The 14,819-nt window shown below is 42.5% G+C and overlaps 1 protein-coding gene across 2 annotated transcripts in view; it reads left to right on the plus strand.

The window, feature by feature from the left end:
• slc38a3b (solute carrier family 38 member 3b) overlaps positions 1 to 14,819 on the plus strand; it is a 108,050-nt gene that overhangs the window by 51,171 nt on the left and 42,060 nt on the right. For both annotated transcript variants that reach the window (XM_052018948.1, XM_052018949.1), the window contains exons 6-7: positions 2,460 to 2,552; positions 4,811 to 4,892. In XM_052018948.1, coding sequence (XP_051874908.1) covers positions 2,460 to 2,552; positions 4,811 to 4,892 — 175 coding nt within the window. The remainder of the gene's footprint in view (positions 1 to 2,459; positions 2,553 to 4,810; positions 4,893 to 14,819) is intronic.

Raw genomic sequence — 14,819 nt, forward strand, 5'->3', positions numbered from 1 at the left:
CACTGAAAGATAAAAGGATTTGAGAGGGATTGAGGGTGTGGGTGCTGAGGAGCCGGAGAGTCTAGAGCTAGAGGGCATAGTCTCAGGATAAAGTGTCAGGGAGTTAGGATTTGGAGGAGGAGATATTTGTTCTCATGGAGGGTTGTGAATCTTTGGCGTTCACTGCCTCAGATGGTTTTGGATGCTCAGCCATTGTTTGTTTTAGTCTGAGATAGATTTCTGCAACTGTGGGGAGAGGGCAAGAAAGTGGACAGGAGGTGGTTAGTCTTATTGAAGGTTGGGTCAGGCTCGAGAGAATGTACAGCCAGTTCTTGTTTATTGTATGATTGGACTGATCATCTTGGCTGAAAAAAATCAGCATTAGTATCCATTTTGCTTCTCTCAGGAACCAGGTCCTCTCATACCCAAAGTGGGATTTTCATTTATTAAACAAACAGGCTAATGTTGAGAATAGGCCGCAGATGCTTTGGTTAACAATCATGTGTATGGATCTGTGAGCTCTGATGGTCTTTGCAATTATTGTCCAGGCTATTTCCCGAGCTGGTTGAACAACTGGAAGCTGATACCCTGAGGCTGTGTGAATCTATAGATCTGGTAACAATATCACAAAGTATCTATGGGGCACAGTTGGAGGAGAAGAGATGAAAAGTTTGTGCTCCACTACACCCAGAGGAACATTGCAAGACAGTCTTCCACTTGACCCATGACCAGTTCTCCAGGATTTTTCTCCTGGAACACATAGAGTCACAGAGCACAGAAATAGTCCCTTCAGCCCACCATGTACATGCTGACTTTTTTGCCCATTTACATTAACATTGCAGTGGCTATGCATTGCATTCCACTCCCAAAATTTGGTTCTATTGAACTTAACAGAAGCACAGCCACCACTGTATAATCAAGTCATACAACACAAAAGCAGGCCCTTTGGCTCAACATGTACATGCTGACCTTCAAGTACTGATTGTGAGTGCTAGCTTGACAGATTGAGAGCAATTTTCTCCCTCATTTCTTTGAATACCAGGCAATGCAGTTGGAGGTGGCAGCATATGTGATGGACCCTTCAGGAATACACTCAAGCAGTGTTGGTGCCTGCGGAAACCTGTGAATTACTGTTGCCTTTGACCATCCACTAGTTAGTTCAACCTTCTACTATTTTTTAGTTTGTACATATCCTGCACCATCACTAGACCAAGAGAGAGTCAAGAAGCTTGTCCCCAAGCTCATAGCTTTGCCAGGAGTCTGTCTTAAGACCGGGTTCTGGGACCCAGCCCTGATCCTCCACATGGGAACAACAACATTGCAAGGGCCGTCCTACAAAGCCATTCTGTATATTTTCAGATCCTGGCTTAAATTCTGGTCGATATGGCACACTTCAGGAACATTTACGCTCTGGATTTTCAGCTAGGATATCTCTTCAATAAAAGCCTTATAACAGATTATCCATTCTCTTTGTACCCACCGTCTCCATGAGATCATCTGTATCTCCTTCACCTGCACAGATATTGTACCACATGACTTAGCCCTACACTACCTGAGATAACTGTGTGTCTCTAATATTGGCTGCTTGCTTATTTGCAAATTTAATGGCTCCATCTTTGGAAGCTGCTAAAGCCCTAAACTTCATCTCTGCCTCTCCATTTTCCTAGTTGTTGTTAGTGCCTTTTGGTTTTAATGTATGCTTTTTGGTTATGCAAATATTTCCATCCATAGATCCCTCAAGGTTGCCATGCAGGTCGATAGTGTTGTTAAGAAGGCTTATGGTGTGTTGGCCTTCATTAGTTGGGGTATTGAGTTCAAGAGCTGTGAGGTGATGTTGCAGCTCTATAGAACTCTGGTCAGACCACACTTGGAGTATTGTGTTCAGTTCTGGGCATCTCATTATAGAAAGGATGTGGAAGCTTTAGAGAGGGTGTAGAGGAGATTTACCAGGATGTTGCCTGGATTGGAGGGCATGTCTTATGAGGATAGGTTGAGCGAGCTAGGGCTTTTCTCTTTGGAGAGAAGGAGGATGAGAAGTGACTTGTAGAGGCGTACAAGATGATAAGAGGCATAAATCGAGTGGACAGTCAGAGACTTTTTCCCAGTGTGACAATGGCTAACATGAGGGGACATAATTTTATGGTGATTAGAGGAAGGTATAAGGAGGATGTCAGGGGTAAGTTTTTTACACAGAGAGTGGTGGGTGCGTGGAACGCACTGCCGGCAGAGGTTGTGGGGGCAGATACATTAGGGACATTTAAGAGAGTCTTAGATAGACACATGACTATATATATATGACACATGATAGACACATAAATAGGGGACTATGTGGGAGGGAAGGGTTAGATAGATCTTAGAGCAGGATAAAATGTCAGCATAACATTGTGGGCCAAAGGGCCCGTACTGTGCTGTAGTGTTCTATGTTCCAAAATCTGGGCTTTATGTCTAGTGACTGACGTCACTTTTTTTTCACCTCCCAGGAATCCGTGCTTATGAACAGCTCGGTCTTAGGGCATTTGGAACGCCTGGAAAATTAGCCGCTGCTATTGCAATCACCCTACAGAATATTGGAGGTAAGAAGTCAAACCGAAGATTTGAAAATTCTGCGGGCTTGAAATTAAGTACTTAGTGTTAGTTTTAGCACAGGTACTGCTGATGAATGTGCCTGACAAGATCTGTGGGGAACACTGTGTTTTGCAAGGATGGCACTCTATCTAATGTGCTTCAATTGTTTCATTACTCACTGAGGATCCTAACATACAGAAAGCCAGTCCAGGATAATACAATACAATGCAAGGTAACCCTGCCACTCTGGTGTGAACTGAGACCTGAAATCTATCAAATTCTGTACCTTTAAGGACAGTGGATCCTTGGTTGCTGGGTGCACTCAAGATAGCTAGAGGGAATCAAGAGGTATTGAGATTGGGCAGAGCTTGATGCTGAACTTGTTCAGCTATGAATGGGAGACTCGGCCCGGGGGCCAATATGGTCTCCACCCCCCCAGTCTTATTTATTGCTTCTAATATGGGCTCACTGTCTATTTTTCCTTGTATCATTGTGGCATCACTCAATCAGAATTATTTTTGTTGAGAATTTAATTTAAGGCAGACTTTTCCCAGAATACTAAGTACATACAAGAGAAAAAATAACTTGGTTTAGTCAAAGGGATTATATCCTCTGTTCACAGAACTACTTCCCTTCCTTATATGGAACTTCAGAATTTTAAATTTTACATGTCAACGTGTCTTCTTTTTTAACCAATAGGTTGGAAGGAAGTGGTTCCCTAGACCACTTGGCGCGAAATCCTGGATTTCATGAAAAGGTCCTTGATAATTGAAGAAATTCCACATTTATTTCATATTTATTATGGGAAGAGTGGCATTTTCTACTGGTGAATTTCTTAGGATTACCTTGCATTGTACTGTATTATCCAGGTCTGGCTTTCTGTATGTTGGGATCCTCAGTGAATAATGAGACAATTGAAGCACTTTAGGCATAGTGCTGTCTTGATTTTGTTAAAGTATCATGTATTCCAGAGAAAAAAAGAACATTTTCTCTTTTTTTTTATTTGAGGGATTTGAACCTTTTCTCCCCTTTGCAAAACTGAAATGAGCACAACCCAATCAAAATGTTTATATAACCCCTGCCAGGATATCACTTCATTGAGTCTGATTGAAGCATTAACACTGAACCACCATAACACCTGCATTCTCTGCATGGCCAATTATTCCTTTCAAGCTACCTCAAGCTGACTAACTTCTGCTCATTAGTGATCTATCGCACTTAACATTTATCCATTGGAGTGGTCCAACATCAGACTGCACCTGTGGCTTTCATACACGAGTATAATTCAATTAAGTCTGCCCACTGAATGCATAATATATCTCCCTATGGGTCCCCACTGCACATCCTCTTGTGGATCTTATAATTTGTTTTGTTTATTTTCCCCTCTATGCATCATTAGCAATTAACTTATTTGAGAATGCTAGTAAGTTATCTTTCGACTCAGACTCATAGATGGCACAGTGGCATAGCTAGTAGAATAGTTCCACCATCCCAGGTTCAGTCCTGACCTCCGCTGCTGTCTGTGTGGAGTTTGTACATCTTCCTGTGTGGGTTTCCCCTGAATGCTCTGTTTTCCTCATGTATCTCAAAGATGTGTGGGTTGGTAGATTAATTACTCACTGTGGATAGCTCCTAGTGTGTAGGTGAGAAGTGGAATCTGCAGGGAGTTAATGGGAATGTGGGGAGAATAAAATGTGATTTGGGTAGGATTAATGTAAATGAATGCTTGTTGGGTTGGCACAGACTCTGTGGACTAAATGGCCTGTTTCTGTGCTATATAACTCTGTTGCAATCATCCACAGAAAGGATGTGGCAATGACACAGAATTAACTTATCACTTGAATATTCCTAAAATAAAAGAAAAAAAGGAAAGATTTGCAATTAGAAAAAAACCCTAGAATATCTCAAAGCAAATTATTGCATTTGCTGCGAATCTGAAATAGAAAACGCTGGAAATACCCAGTAGGAAATAATCAATTCTGACCTGAAACATTGTTTATCCCTCCACAGATGCTGCCTGACATGCTAAGAATTTCCAACATTTTCGGTTTTATGTCAGGATGTTCTGAAGCATTTAAGAAATAATTAAATGTGCCTGATGTGTGTGACAGTTGTAACATGGGAACTAATTAAAACATGTGTTTTCATGTGGAGCAATCTGAAACATCTGAGGATCCATTTTCCCAGTTCTCAGGTCAAAGCTTTGTCCTCAGCCACAGTTCATTGTTGGGGTTTAAACCTTAATGATCTTTTATCTGCTTTTCAGCCATGTCTAGTTACCTTTACATTGTGAAGTATGAACTCCCACTGGTGATACAAGCCTTTCTCAACATCGAGGAGAAAACTGGGTGAGTAGGTGCTCCTGAAATGTAGAAATAGTGTAATAACTGTTTTGGGGAAGGGGTGGGTTAAATTTTACATTGCCCTTCCTCTGACGTTACTTTGGCAACAGCTTGGTGGGCACCCGTTTATCCAGGGGCGGAAGTGGTCTCAGTCAAGAATCCACCAGCAATGATGGACATCCCCTTTGAGCATATCTGGCCCGTGAATGCTTGAGTTAAGACTAAATCCTGGGTCTGCCAAGAGATATGTGTTGGTGTTATCAAAGCACTTACCACTTTGGTCACACACTGTATTAATGTGTCAATGGATGAAGTTTTAGAGTCTTGCATGGCCACTTAACTGATCTTAATCATGCTGTATTTAGAAATGCACAAATGGAAGATTGGGGGTAGAATTTCCATGCAGTGTTCTCTGATGTCCTAAATTAATTTTGGCAGAATTTAAAAAGCTTGGGCAAATGACATGGGTTGTAGCAAAATTTCTTCCAAAGGAAGCAAAGGAAATAAAAGGCAGGAAATTGCCAACTAGTTCTTTGTGCATGTTCATTTTCGAGATCCAGGTGTTGCCTGAAAGGCCAATACTTATTGTCCGTCCCTAAGTGCTCTGTAGTAGATGGTGGTGAGCTGCATTCTTGAACTATTGCAGTCCTTCTGATGAAGGTACTCCCACAAAGCTATTGCGTGGGGGAAGTTCCATGATTTAGACCCAATGAAAGGCCATCAATACTTTTCCAAGTCAGAATGGTGCTTCAAGAGGAACTTGCAGATGATGGTGTTTCCGTACACTCATTTCCCTCATCTTTCTTGGTGATAAAAGGCCAAGGATTTGGGAGGTGCTGTCAGAGGAAACTGGGCAGGTTACTGTAATGCTGTTGCTCATTGATGATGGACTTACAATGGCTCTGGGACACACATAATTCTTTCATTTGGAGATTGGAGCACAACAAGAGGACAGAAAGGAGAAGAAGACGGGAGTAGAAATTTGTCCTCTTATATGTGCTAAACATGCAACTTTGCAACATATGTGAGTTGAATTTTGCAACTGAAATTCATTTCAGAAGCAGAATTCAATGTGCATAGGTAATTATATTGTGTGCATAGTACATACAACTGATTTCTACCATTATTATCTTTAAACTTTTATCAAAATTGATATTGTGCTATTAAAATGGAAATTGTCACTTCTTGTGAAATAGTACATTTATTTTACCTTCAAAGGTTGCACAATGTCTGTGGAGTTTCTCTTTCACCTGACAGGTGAAGAATTACTAGCTGTTCCGTTGTTTCAGCCGGGGGGGGTGGGGGTAATAGACACATGAGGAGAAGCTCTTATCAGAGAAAGTGGTGGAAAAATTAAATGCTTTAAACGGCATCTGAATTGAGTGAGATTTCAACAGGGTGAGGACTGTGTTGCGTGGATTAAGAGTTACTCGTAATACAATAGCAGAGAGCTGTTGTTTATTAAGCAGGAGTAGGGTTATGTACTTTGCAACTATACTGGTTTTGTGCTTATTTAGCAGGTTAAGAGTTATGCACAGTTCATCCTTGGAGAATTTGTATTTATTCACCGGAACAGTGACTAACTCAAGTAAAGGTGCAGTTGTGATATTTTCCAAATGACAATCTCCTGTTCGTTCAGCAGTTTCACAGTTAAAGGAGAATTCTTGATGGTGGGAGTTGTTTTGGAGTTCCTGCTTATTTATCAGAGCATGGGTTAGGAACATTAAATATTAATCCAGGGTGAGGTATGGAACCTCTTTTCATGCATTTGTGAATGCAAGAAAAAACAGCTCCTAAACATTCATCAGTTGACCAGATGTACACAGAAATGGCGCAATTGGCAGCGGGTCCTTGACAGTGAGGGGAACAGGACAGCTGCAGAGATATAGAGGCTGATCTATTTGCAGACGGTTCTGGCTGGAACTGGCTCAGGTACTTGGAAGCTCTCTGTTACAGCAAGGGCCTCCATTGGTGGACAGTTGCAGATTCCTCAGAGTTAGGATACGGATTGCCATTGGTGCCTTTAGCCTAAGTCTGATTATATCAGAAGAATAAATATAGAACCCAAGAGCAGCTTTTAACAATGTTTGCACCAGGGGAAGGAGTGGAAATGCTGCTCACAGAATCTCCCTGTACAACCTCTCTGCCACAGGTCATAATGCTAACAGGACTTTGTCCATTTGAACACACTCCCTTAGGGATACTTAACTTGTATTTATTAAGGGGCTAGAGCTGAACTGCTGAACAGAGCATGGTTAGATACTCATAGTAGAGATAAAACGAAGTCACCTTAGCTACAGAATGGTACCTGCAAGGTCTGCACAATAAATAAAGACTTTTCTAGAAATGGGGGAAATCAGTTATGGAGAAAGATTGAAAAAGCTGCAATTATTCTCTTTCTAGCTTCTTAATTTTGATAGAAGCTCTTCCACACCAGAGAATCAGGTTTATTATCGCTGAAATTTGTTGTTTTGCGGCAGCAGTGAAGTGCAAGACATAAAATAACTGTAAATTACAATAGTAAATAGTGCAAAAAAAAGGAATAATGAGGTCGTATTCAGGGACCATTCAGAAATCTGATGGCGGAGGGGAAGAAGCTATTCATGAAACATTGAGTGTGGGTCTTCAGGCTCCTGCACCACCTCCCCGGGGTATGTCCCGGATGGTGAGTGTCCTTAGTGATGATGCCGCCTTCTTGAGGCACCGCCAATTGAAGATGTCCTTGATGGTGGGGAGGGTTGTGCCCGTGATGGAGCTGGCTGAGTCTACAGCCCTCGGCAGCCTCTTGCGATGCTGTGCATTGGAGCCTCCATACCAGGCTGTGATGCAACCAGTCAGAATGCTCTCCACCATACATCTACAGAAATATGCAAGAGTCTTTGGTGACATACCGAATCTCCTCAAACTCCTAACAAAGTAGAGCCGCTGGCGTGCTTTCTTCATGGTTGCATCAATGCCAAGGGAATAAATGTTATGCTGACCTTAAAGAAAGCTGACCCCATCTAGTAACTTGTGGCTTACACTTCTTTCCCAACATCAGTTGCTGTTGGATACAATTGACTGTAGGCAAGCCAAACATATAATTATATCGAAGTCTCCCAGACAACATATCAGGAAAGAAAGAAGTAAATTTTTTAAACTTATGTTTCTAAACATTTTACAAGATGCAAAATCAAAATTCCAATGCGGTCAAGAGACTAAGGTAGAAGCAGAAATATTGTTAACAAAAGCAAAAAATGAAATATATTTTTTATTTTAAAACTCTCAACATGTTGAAATTATAATTACCTAAGGGAATGACATAAAAAATTAGTTTTTTTAAGGACAGGGATTAATTTTAGTTAAAAGCTCATTTATAGCATGTGCAACAAAGTGTTGTGCTATCAGGATATATTTACCACAACAATTACTTTGCAACAAGCAGAAGTTTTTGTCGGTTCAATAATTTATGAAGATTAAACCAGAGAAAGTTTCAAATCTGTGCACCCTGTGGAGGTACAGGTCAACTTCAGAATGATGATCATTTTGACATCATCACAGCTACAAAAAATGCCAAGAAGAGAGCATATCTTTTACACAGAACTGTAATAGTCTGCAGCAAACTGCCGAAAAAGGTGTTGAGAAAGGTATTGAGAATCGATTCAATTGTAATCTTCACAAGGAACGGACGTCTTTCAGGGCTTTGAGAAAAGAGTAGGGGAGAAGAACTAATTGACTGCTGGTTTAGAAAGTATGGGCACAATGGCAATTGGCCTCCTTTTGTGATATAAAAACATTAATGGAGCGAATTACTATCAACAAAAATATTTCTTAAATACTTGCCTGTGTTTCAGCTGGAAATAATATTTAAATATGGAGTTATAGACTTATACAGCACAGAAACAGGCCTTTTGGCCCGACTTGTCCATGCTGACCAAAATGTCTATCTGAGCTAGTCCCATTTGCCTGCTTTTAGCCCATACCCATCTGGGCTTTTTCTGTCCATGTACCTGTCCAAATGTTGTTTAAATATTGTAATTGTACCGCCACTGGCAGATTTATATGGCTATGCATACGCATGTCCCTGATGTGTCCTTGATTCATGGAATCTTTGAGTGGTAATGCACAGAGGGAGGCCATGCCCCTGCTAGCTCTTTCATGAAGTTATGCAGTTAATCTCGGTCCCTTGCTTTTTTTCCCTGTAGACCAGTAATTTAGCTCCACTCAAGAATTTATGCACTCCTCTTTTGAATGTTATTATTGAATCTGCCATTCCATTCCAGATCACAACACCTCATTGTGCAGAAGAGTAGTTTCTTCAAGTTGCCCTCTTTTGCCAATCACCTTTCACTGTGCCTTCTGATTATTGACCCTTCTGCCACTGAAAAGAGTTCCACCCAATGTTTTCTTTTAAAACCATTCATGGATTTGAATGTCCCTCTCAAGTCTTTAATTAATCTTCTCCTTTTGGGGACACTGACACTATTTTCCCCAGTTTCTCCACAGAAGTTCCTCATCCCTTACAGTGAACTATAAGTCTCTTCTGCACCCTTTTTTGCACCATGAAACAACTCAAGTCATAAAGTCCCATCTTGTTCACCAATATACTTCAGGGAAGGAAATCTGTCATCCTCGTCTGGTGTAGCCTATACGTGGTTGGCTCTTGCTGTTTCCTGTGGACACCAGGAAGACACTCGGCAAGGGATTGGCGATAATTGCCAGTGACATCAATGTCCCCCAAATGAATGTGAACAAAATCGTATTTATATGTGTCAGGTGGAGTGGCATGCTTGACTAAGTCAAACAATTGTACAGGAAACAAAGTAAACTTACTCAGAAAACAGAGTTTATTTAAAAAGCAGAAGAAACTAAAATTAAAGCAACATCCCCAATAAAAGGAGGGTAATTTCTCCAGAAAAATGATGCATCTCTATAGAACTCTGGTTAGGACACATTTAGAGTATTGCATGCAGTTCTGGTCACCTCACTATAGAAAGGACATCGAGGCTTTAGAGAGGGTGCAGAGGAGTTTTACTAGGATGCTGCCTGGATTAGAGGGCACGTGTTATCAGGAGAGGCTGGACAAACTTGGACTCTTTTCTCTGGAGCGGCGGAGGCTGAGGGGTGATCTGTTGGAAGTGAATAAAATTATGAGGGGCATAGACAGGGTGGACAAGCAATATCTTTTTCCCATTATTGAGCAATCCAATACCAGAGGGCATGCATTTAAGGTGAGAGGGGGTAGGTTCAGAACAGACGTCAGGGCTACGTTTTTTACTGAGAGAGTGATGGATGCCTGGAATGAGTTGCCTGATAAGGTGGTGGAGGCAAATTCACTGGGAGCTTTTAAGAGGGGCTTGGATGGGCACATGAATGAAAGGAAAATAGAGGGATAGGGGCATTCTGTAGGTTGGAGGGAATAGCTATGTCGGCACAACATTGTGGGCCGAAGGGCCTGTTCCGTGCTGTACTGTTCTATGTTCTAAAAATACAGTGAGTGGAGGATAGTTGCATATAATGTGCTGATAAAATCAGTCTCAGCCAGTTACACTGGAGTCATCACCAACCTTAAAGGGAAACTACCAAATAAGTTCCACTCTACTTGGCTAAAGTTTTGCACTTTAGAAAAGGACAGAACCACTGTAGGTCAAATGATTGTGGACATAACCCATGCTAAAATACACAGCAGGTAGCATTCTTATTTCCCCACTCCTTCCCCTTTTCTCACTGTTTCCTGAAGTTTTGTGCTGGTGCAGCCTCAACGTTTGAGAGACCCAATTCTTTGTACTGGAGTCTGATTCTGTCACACTCGTATGGCTATGTGACTCCCTTAGGCAAGTTAAGACACTGTTACTTTTACCAGGAGCCACAGTGCAATTTGAGCTGCCTTCATATCTTTAGAAATAAGTTCTTTCCTCTCCTTCCCTGCACAACTTCTTGGGTTATGAATATACAAGTAGGAGGAGATCATGGGATTGGAACCTCCTTGGTGCATTCTATCATGAAAAGAGCAGTGAACCCGGGTGCCTTACTGAAGCTATCTTTTAAGGACTGCACTCGCTCTTAGACCTAAGACAGATAGAGAGAGTCTTAGAGAGATACAGCAGGGAAACAGGCCCTTCGGCCCACCAAATCTGTGCTGACCAACAACCACCCATTTACACTAATCCTATATTAACCCCATTTTATTCTCCCCACGTGCCCATCAACTTGCCCCAGATTCCACCACTCACCTACAGAATAGGGGCAACTTACAGCAGCCAATTAACCTACCACGTCTTTGGGATGTGGGAGGAAACCAGAGCACTTGGGTGGGGGGGAACCCACGCAGTCACAGGGGGAACGTGCAAACTCCACACAGACAGCACCGGAGGTCAGGATCGAACCCGGGTCTCCAGCGCTGTGAGGCAGCGGCTCTACCAGCTGCGCCACTGTGCTGCCCTGTTTAAAGAGGTCACAATGTAGAATACTTCCTGCGTATATAGTGAAACCATACATCTGTTGTATGTAAAATGGTCTTTAATTTTACTACCCAAAGAAATTCTTCCCCTGGTATTTCAGAAATCCAAGGAATGAGCATGCTCCTTGCTGGCAATGAAGGGGTTAAGGAGTTAGCTCAGTCTGGCTGCAGACTGCCTTTACAGTCTCCATTCTGAGGTGTTTTACAGATTGGTAACAGCAGCATCCATTCAGGCCCTGAACCATAGAACAGAGCATCTGTAACAGGATTACGAGGCCCAGGCCAAAGACTGCCGCGACTGTCAGAGCCAGAGAGAAAACACTGGGTTCTTTCAGCCACAAAGGCACTGAGAACGATTGCCCCACTGGTGTCTCGATTCTTCCTTCGGCCCAGAACAAGGGCTGCAGAAACCTGCTGGAAAAACTGAGCTTGCTCTGGTTGCCATTTGCTAACACAATTCAGATTCAGGTTAGTTGATTGTCACATACACCAGGGTGCAATGAAATTCCTTGTTCGTGTGAAGCTCACAAAGTAAACAGTATGCATGGTAATAATAAATACAGTGAAAAGTGCAAAACAATGGAATGGTGCAACGATAGTAGTGCAGTCTGCAAAAAGAAATGCTAAAGTGGCAATAACAGAATAACTGAGAGGGGTAGAATTATAAGATATCCTTATTAGTCACATGTACACTGAAACACACAGTGAAATGCATCTTTTGCGTAGAGTGTTCTGGGGGCAGCCCACAAGTGTCGCCACGCTTCCGGCGCCAACATAGCATGCCCACAACTTCCTAACCCGTACGTCTTTGGAATGTGGGAGGAAACCGGAGCACCCGGAGGAAACCCATGCAGACATGGGGACAACGTTCAAACTCCTCACAGACAGTGGCCGGAATTGAACCCAGTCTCTGGTGCTGTAGTAGCGTTATGCTAACTGCTACACTACTGTGCTTGCACAATGCACAATTAAGATGCACGATGCAGTGGAAAGCATGTAAGGAGAAGGAAATTCCTACCTTTCACCACAAAGGAAATAGAACTTGAACTTTGGAAACAAAAGCTTAAAGCAATGTCTTGATACATTTCAATGTAACCTTCTGCAATTTTCAAAGTATATAGAGAAGGAGCACAGTGACCTTCAGTGCTATGCAGAACAGAACTTCTTAAACACTCACTGTTGGGTCTGCGGGCATCAATGACAAGGTCAGTATTTATTGCCCATCCCAGCTTGTCCCAGAAGTGGTTATTAACTTTCTTCTGGAACTGCTGTAGTGTCGTGGTATGGCTGAGTAGCTCGCTAGGCCTGGGCCACTTCAGAGAGCAGGTAGGAGTCAACAGACTCGGTGTAGCAATAGAATCACATGGAAATCTGATGGGGTAAGGCCAACAAGTCGCTTCCATTTAATAGCTTGATTTAAATGACTGTCCAATACAAGTCAAAATACCACTTTACACAGGAAGAGGTACATCTTGCAGACCTATCATTGCAATGCCTTGTGTATAGCACAAGGAAGACAATGGCTTGGGGGCCTGCCTTTGTGATTTTATGCATTGCTATGTTCCAAGAGCAGTGATTCAAATTTGCTACATCAAGAATCCCATCTATGATTACACATCATTAAGTCTGGTAGTGACACAGTGAAAGGCAGATGTGCACACACACATAACACACCCACACACCCACGCCAACGCACACATGCACACACATAATTGATATTGCAAGTCGGCTCATCTGTAATTCTATTCAAACAACTCAGTCAGGTAGGTAATTAGAAATAAATCATAAACTATAAAAGTAAATATTAATTTTAGAAATCTTCTGTGCTAACAAATTGGTGTGCTTGTGTAATGTCTCCATGTTTGGTTTCTTCCACTTTCAGTCAAAAGGCACCTGCGTGAAATTAAAAAAAAATTATGTTATTGACATTTCATAGAACAACATAGAGCATAGAACAGTAGAGCACAGTACGGGCCCTTTGGCCCACGATGTTGTGCCGACCTATATAAACCTTATCCACATTCTATCTATCCCCCTCTCCACTTCACCTCTCATAACCCTCTATTTTTCTTTCGTCCATGTGCCTATCCAAGAGTCCCTTAAATGACCTATGGTATTGGCTCCTACCACCACCCCCGGCAGTGCATTCCAGGCACCCACAACTCTCTGTGTAAAAAAAAACCTACCTCTGGTATCCCCCCTGAACTTTCCTCCATGCACCCTGAATGGGTGACCCCTAGTATTGGCCATTGGGAAAAGATGCTGGCCATCCAGTCTGTCTATACCTCTCATAATATTATATACCTCTATCAAGTCTCCTCTCATCCTCCATGTCTCCAAGGAGAAAAGCCCTAACTTGCTCAGCCTCTCCTCATAAGACATGCTCTCCAATCCAGGCAGCATTCTTGTAAATCTCCTCTGCACCCTCTCGAAAGCTTCCACGTCCTTCCTATAATGTGGCGACCAGAACTGAACACAATATTCCAGATATGGTCTAACCAGGGTATTATAGAGCTGCAACATTACCTCTCTGCTCTTGAACTCAATCCCCCGGCTAATGAAGGCCAACACACCATACACCTTCTTAACCACCCTATCAACTTGTGCGGCAACTTTGAGGGATCTATGTACTAGAACCCCAAGATCTTTCTGTTCCTCCACACTGCTAAGAAGTCTGCCATTAACCATGTACTCTTCCTTCAAGTTAGATCTTCCAAAGTATATCACTTCACACTGCTCCGGATTGAACACCATCTGCCACTTCTCTGCCGAGCTCTGCATCCTGTCACTATCCCGTTGCAACCTACAACAACCTTCTGCACTATCTACTACACCACCAACCTTTGTGTCATCTGCAAACTTATCAACCCACCCTTCCACTTCTTCATCCAAGTCATTTATAAAAATCACAAAGAGCAGGGGTCCCAGAACAGATCCCTGCGGAACACCACTAGTCACCGACCTCCGGGTCAAATGCTCCCCTCCTACAACCAGCCTCTGCCTTCTGTGGGCAAGCCAAGTCTGAATCCACATAGCCAATTTTCCAGGGATCCCTTACCTCATGACCTTCTGGATGAGCCTACCATGGGGAACCTTGTCAAATGCCTTGCCGAAATCCATATATACCACATTCACTGCTCTACCTTCATCAATCTGTCTTGTCACTTCCTCGAAAAACTCTATTTAGCTCGTGAGGCACAACCTGCCCTTCACAAAGCCATGTTGACTATCCCTTATAAGACTATGCATCTCCAAATGCTCATAAGAATCTTCTCCAGTAGTTTGCCCACCACTGACGTAAGACTTTCAGTTGTAACTTATAATTTTCTTCATAGTTCTTTAGAGTCTAGTTTTCTCCCCTTTCTCTGGTTCCCCTGGTGTAGAGTGTTTAAGCTCGCATGCTGATTATAACCCAGTTACTAGGAGACAGAAAGGAATAAGTTCCAAGGGACTCTCATTGCAACTTATTTATTTTAAGGTCTGGTGAACTATGG

The sequence above is a fragment of the Pristis pectinata genome, chromosome 6 (assembly GCF_009764475.1).
Source record: "Pristis pectinata isolate sPriPec2 chromosome 6, sPriPec2.1.pri, whole genome shotgun sequence".
Lineage (NCBI taxonomy): Eukaryota > Metazoa > Chordata > Chondrichthyes > Rhinopristiformes > Pristidae > Pristis > Pristis pectinata.